The sequence below is a fragment of the Bombina bombina genome, chromosome 4 (genome assembly GCF_027579735.1).
Source record: "Bombina bombina isolate aBomBom1 chromosome 4, aBomBom1.pri, whole genome shotgun sequence".
NCBI lineage: Eukaryota > Metazoa > Chordata > Amphibia > Anura > Bombinatoridae > Bombina > Bombina bombina.
The window spans coordinates 861958603-861964602 of record NC_069502.1 but is presented as its reverse complement, the minus strand read 5'-3'; the positions used below and the strand labels follow the sequence as shown (position 1 = coordinate 861964602).

Here is a 6000-nt window from a genome sequence, read left to right as displayed (position 1 = left end):
TCCTTTCCCACATTTAGAACATGAAAATGCTTTCTGGTAATCAATATATCAGAGACTCTCACCCTAGAGACTAGGAAGCTCAAAAAAGCCACCTCTTAGTATCCCATTATTCTCCCAACAAACGGTTAAAACAGAAAAGTGAAGAAAAAATGTTTACCTAAAAGGTAAGGGTAAGAGGGGCGCTTAATACATAAGCTTAGGTCAATAAAATATGTGTTGGAAAGACACTAAGATATTACTCTAAGATATTACTCAAAATATTATTTATTTAATGGTTAAAAAACTCTAATACAAATTATAATAAAAACATAGAGCACAGATGTAAATTGATACCTATATAAAAATTGTGGCCACAAATTAATACACAATATTATATTGAATTGCAATTCCTAAAAGGTTTCATAAAAATGGCTTAATAAACCCGAAGCCGATTAAGGCGTTCACTGTGATATAACAATTTAAGTAACAGTTCTGTTATTGCCGTCAGAGGAAATATTTCACTTCAAAGAAACAGTGTAATTTGAGTATGTATACAATGTTCCAGAAAATAGGGGCACTCAAATATTTAAATTGTGAGATTTTAGTTTTAATAAAAAGTAGCAGTCAGATATGTAAAGTAGATTACCAACATTTGATGTAGCCGTATAGCGTTGATCAATTTAGCTGCTGTTGATATAACTTATTTACTTAGAACTCCCGGTCTTCACTGTAGCTTATCAGGAGTGTGATTATTTGTTGATGTTTGCAATATGTAAGTGAATTTTTTTTGCTTTATGTAATCTATCACCAGGAATAGATATTTGTATTCCTTAAGTTTATGAAGTTAAATCAAGTAGCAAATGGCAGTCGGGTGTGTGAAACAGGTTACCAACCTTTTTAGGCAGCCATGCAGTGAGGATAGCTTAAGCTGTTTTTAGATGTAGCTTACAATACTTGGAAATCTTTCGGTCTTGGAGGTTTCTCTAAATTCCAGGGTTGAGATCCCAGGAAAAAGGTAAATTTCTAGAAATCTTTGAAAAATACTGAGCAGTTGCTGTGTGCATCATGAGGCATCTCAACAGTGGAATATAGAGATACCTCTAAGACAGAAAGATTTCCAAGTATTGTAAGCTACATCTAAAAACAGCTTAAGCTATCCTCACTGCATGGCTGCCTAAATTGGTCGGTAACCTGTTTCACACACCCGACTGCCATTTGCTACTTGATTTAACTTCATAGACTTAAGGAATACAAATATCTATCCCTGGTGATAGATTACATAAAGCAAAGAAAATTCACTTACATATTGCAAACATCTGCAAATAATCATGCTCCTGATAAGCTACAGTGAAGACCGGGAGTTCTAAGTAAATAAGTTATATCAACAGCAGCTAAATCGATCAACGCTATACGGCTACATAAAAGGTTGGTAATCTACTTTACATATCTGACTGCTACTTTTTATTAAAACTAAAATCTCACAATTTAAATATTTGAGTGCCCCTATTTTCTGGAACATTGTATACATACTCAAATGACACTGTTTCTTTGAAGTGAAATATTTCCTCTGACGGCAATTACGGAACAGTTACTTTTATTATATTGTTATATCACAGTGAATGCCTTAATCAGCTCCGGGTTTATTAAGCCATTTTTATGAAACCTTTTAGGAATTGCAATTCAATATAATATTGTGTATTAATTTGTGGCCACAATTTTTACATAGGTATCAATTTACATCTGTGCTCTGTTTTTATTATAATCTGTATTAGAGTTTTTTAACCATTAAATAAATATTTTGAGTAATATCTTAGTGTCTTTCCAACACATATTTTATTGACCTCAGCTTATGTATTAAGCGCCCCTCTTACCATTACCTTTTAAGTAAACATTTTTTCTTCACATGAAAATGCTTTCTCTCCTGTATGCATTTGCTGATGCTTAATAAGAGTTGATTTCTGAGCAAAACATTTCCCACATTCAGAACATGAAAATACTTTCTCTCCTGTATGATTTTTTTTATGTCTAATAAGATTTGATTTATCAGTAAAACATTTCCCACATTCAGAATATGGGAAGGCTTTCTCTCCTGTATGACGTGTCTGATGTTTACTAAGATATGATTTCAGAGCAAAACACTTTCCACATTCAGCACATGAAAATGCTTTCTCTCCTGTATGAGTTTTTTGATGTGTAATAAGAGTTGATTTCTCAGGAAAACATTTCCCACATTCAGAACATGAAAATGCTTTCTCTCCAGTATGAATTTTTTGATGTCTAAAAAGATGTGATTTCAGAACAAAACATTTCCCACATTCAGAACATGAAAATGCTTTTTCTCCTGTATGGATTTTCTGATGTCTAAAAAGATGTGATTTCAGATGAAAACATTTCCCACATTCAGAACATGAAAATGCTTTCTCTCCCGTATGAATAATTTGATGTGCAATAAGATGTGTTTTCTGAGCAAAACATTTCCCACATTCAGAACATGAAAATGCTTTCTCTCCTGTATGAATTTTCTGATGTCTACGAAGATATGATTTCAGAACAAACCATTTCCCACATTCAGAACATGAAAATGTTTTCTCTCCTGTATGAATTTTGTGATGTGTAATAAGATGTGTTTTCTGAGCAAAACATTTCCCACATTTAGAACATGAAAATGCTTTCTCTCCTGTATGAATTTTCTGATGTCTAAAAAGATGTGATTTCAGAACAAAACATTTCCCACATTCAGAACATGAAAAAGCTTTCTCTCCTGTATGAATTTTCTGATGCATAATAAGAGTTGATTTCTCAGCAAAACATTTCCCACATTCAGAACATGAAAATCCTTTCTCTCCTGTATGAATTTTCTGATGCTTAATAAGAGTTGATTTCTCAGCAAAACACTTTCCACATTCAGAACATGAAAATGCTTTCTCTCCTGTATGAATTTTCTGATGCGTAATAAGAGATGATTTCTGAGAAAAACATTTCCCACATTCAGAACATGAAAATGCTTTCTCTCCTGTATGAACTTTCTGATGTGTAATAAGATGCGCTTTCCTAGCAAACCATTTCCCACATTCAGAGCATGAAAATGCTTTCTCTCCAGTATGAATTTTCTGATGATTAAACAGAGATGATTTCCAAGCAAAACATTTCCCACATTCAGAGCATAAATGTCCCACGTTGCTTCTTTGATTTTGAAGAAGATTAAAATAAGTATCTGTAGTTTCAACATGACTAGGATTACTGCAGTTTGCAAATTCACCTGTTGATAAAAAATACAATGGGATTAATAATGTTAGTTATTAATTATATAATTATTATATTTTGAGGACATTTTAACTATTCTGAATGAGTGTCTACCACAAGACTAAAGAGCAGGCTATAACCCCCTACACCTTTCCTTAGCTTCATGCAGTTTACTAGACATTATGGAATATTTTATATTTAATTAATAGCAAACATTTAAAAAATCATGTAACAAATACATTTTTCAGATTTCAGATCAAAATATTATACAGATATTAGCAAAAATACAACTAAAAACATAATTTATACTTACCTTACAAATTAATTTATTTCGTAGTGAGGGAAAAACATAAATTATTCTTACCATCTTTACAGGGAGAGTCCACAGCTGCATTCCTTTCTTGTGGGAATACTGAACCTGGCAACCAGGAGACAAAGACACCCCAGCCAAAGGCTTAAATACCTCCCCCACTTCCCTCATCCCCCAGTCATTCTGCCGAGAAACAAGGAACAGTAGGAGAAATATTATGGGTAAAAAGGTGCCAGAAGGACAAGTTAAAATTTAGGGCCGCCCATCAGAGAACACGGGCGGGAGCTGTGGACTCTCCCTGTACAAAAGGAAAGGAAATTATCTGGTAAGCATAATTTATGTTTTCCTTCTTAATACAGGGACGGTCCAGAGCTGCATTCCTTACTTGTGGGAAATTATACCCAAGCTCAAGAGGAAAATGAATGCTAACGAGAGGGCAAAAAGGATAGGTGGCCCCCGTCTGACGGCACCACAGCCTGCAAAAATCCTTCTCCCGAAGGCTGCTTCAACAGAAGCAAAAATTCAATAAAAATTTAGGAACCAGGTAGCCGCCCTGCAAGTCTGATCCATAGAGGCCTTATTTTAGAAAACCCAAGAGGACGTCACTGCTCTTGTAGAATGACCTATAATCCTCAGAGGAGGCTTGTATCCCGCTGTCACATATGCCCAGCGGATGATACTCCTCAACTAAAAGATAAGGAAGTCACATCAGTATCAGGAATCTCTAATATCGTCAAAATTTCTCTTAGAAGCTAGCGCAGGCGTGCCACTCTAAATCTAAAGACGAAATCCTCCTCTGCCGGAGGAATAGAAGCAGCAGGTTCTGACCCAGAAGGTCCGTTCTTTGAAGCATCAGAGAGAGCCGCATCCTCAGACGACTGATCGGATACAACCTTCAATTCACATAATGCAGGAGTGCATGGATTACCCCTTTGTTACCCGCTTCATTTGCGCATAGCAGTACGAGGCAAAATGGCTAAGGCCGCAGATATCGCCATACGGAACTGTGCAGTACCATCTCGTGTTGAATCAGATGACTGTAGAGGACACACCTCACATGATGAAGAGTCCTTAGAGGTGGAAGGCTCAGAGGCATCTAACATCTCCACATTGGTTGATGAAAACACCCTGTTGCGGCATATGGAACATAATTGAGAGGGCTGGACTACCCGGTCGTAGAGGGATCATCCTCTAAAAAAAACAGAATCCTCCATAACTAGATAACTTTATTTAAATCAAAGAAAACAACCGGCACCTATACCCCCCCCCAATGGCTGGGGCACTCACCAACTCCTATGACCCAGACAGTATAGAGAAAACTCGTCCTCTCTATAGTCACTCGGTCAGAAATAGGAAATGGAAACTGTGACCACTCCCGGTCACATGTTGGTAAATGTAGGACCACCCCTGCTAAAGGAAAAGCGCGCCAAGCTTAATAGAAACTGCGCAACTCTGGGGGCGGAGACTGCAGCTGTTGCGGGTCATATTTGTGAGAAGCTCCTGACTCTATCTGGACTTTTAGGGGTTATTTCTTATTTCAAATTGTTTTGTTATGGCAGAGTTTATTGGTGAGGTGCCCTGAGAAACCCCAGAGTACATACTGCGAAGATAGACTCTCCTATGTTCCTCAGCTAAGCAGCATGGAGGCTGACCACGTGACAGAGAACCTGTGCTGTGAGTCTGCTTACCCCGACTGCTTGGGCTGCCACACAATCCCCCCCAGGATTCAGTGGATTCTGAGTTATCTTGTCTACAAAAGGGAAACACATCATATATCAAAGTACTACTACCAAATTACAATTACATCTCGTACTTTGCTGAGCAGTGTGGGATGATGGAATCTGAAGGTGCAGCCATCTTAGAGCTGGTGGTGAAAGCTCTGGAAACTTGTTTTGGGTGCCTAGAACAGAGTATAAGTGCTGAATGGGGTAATATATTTATTCCTTCTACGAAAGAACAATCTCCGGTGTACTAAATGAGCACACAACGCACGGATGAGAGTGTTAAGGGTGATATACACCGAAAGTTGGAAACTCTGCCAGCAGCGGTGTCTCAAGAGTTAAACCCAGTGGCTGAGAAGCAAGTGTTGCTACAACCCTCAGCTTATCACAATATCCCTGCTGACCTGCTACAGCGGGGTGATGATACCCCGGGAATCCTCGTCAGGGTTATCTGCTGCCTTGAGCTGTGAAATCAATCTGGGTAAAGAGATAGTAGTGGCAAAGCAGCTCAGAGTCAAGTATGTAATGGCAAGTGCTACAGAGTCCACCCAAGGGGCCACGTGTAATCAAACTGATGTGACTGGCTTTGAGCTGATCCCTATTATACATGATGAGAGATCATAGAACCCAGGATATATATGTTTTCAAGCACTGCCCATAGAGTTCTTACATGGATCGCTACTCCATTCACCCCTGACACCAGATACAATTGTGATTTGGATTCCATGGATGCCTGCAGTTAACAGA

At 38.0% G+C, this 6000-nt stretch overlaps 1 protein-coding gene across 1 annotated transcript in view; it reads right to left on the bottom strand.

The window, feature by feature from the left end:
* Positions 1–1826: 1826 nt before the first annotated feature.
* Positions 1827–6000, bottom strand: part of LOC128658001 (gastrula zinc finger protein XlCGF57.1-like) — a 157801-nt gene continuing 153627 nt past the window's right edge. Inside the window, exon 6 of the mRNA XM_053712441.1 lies at positions 1827–3238. Within this exon, the coding sequence (XP_053568416.1) occupies positions 1860–3238 (1379 nt within the window). The 3' untranslated portion in view covers positions 1827–1859. The remainder of the gene's footprint in view (positions 3239–6000) is intronic.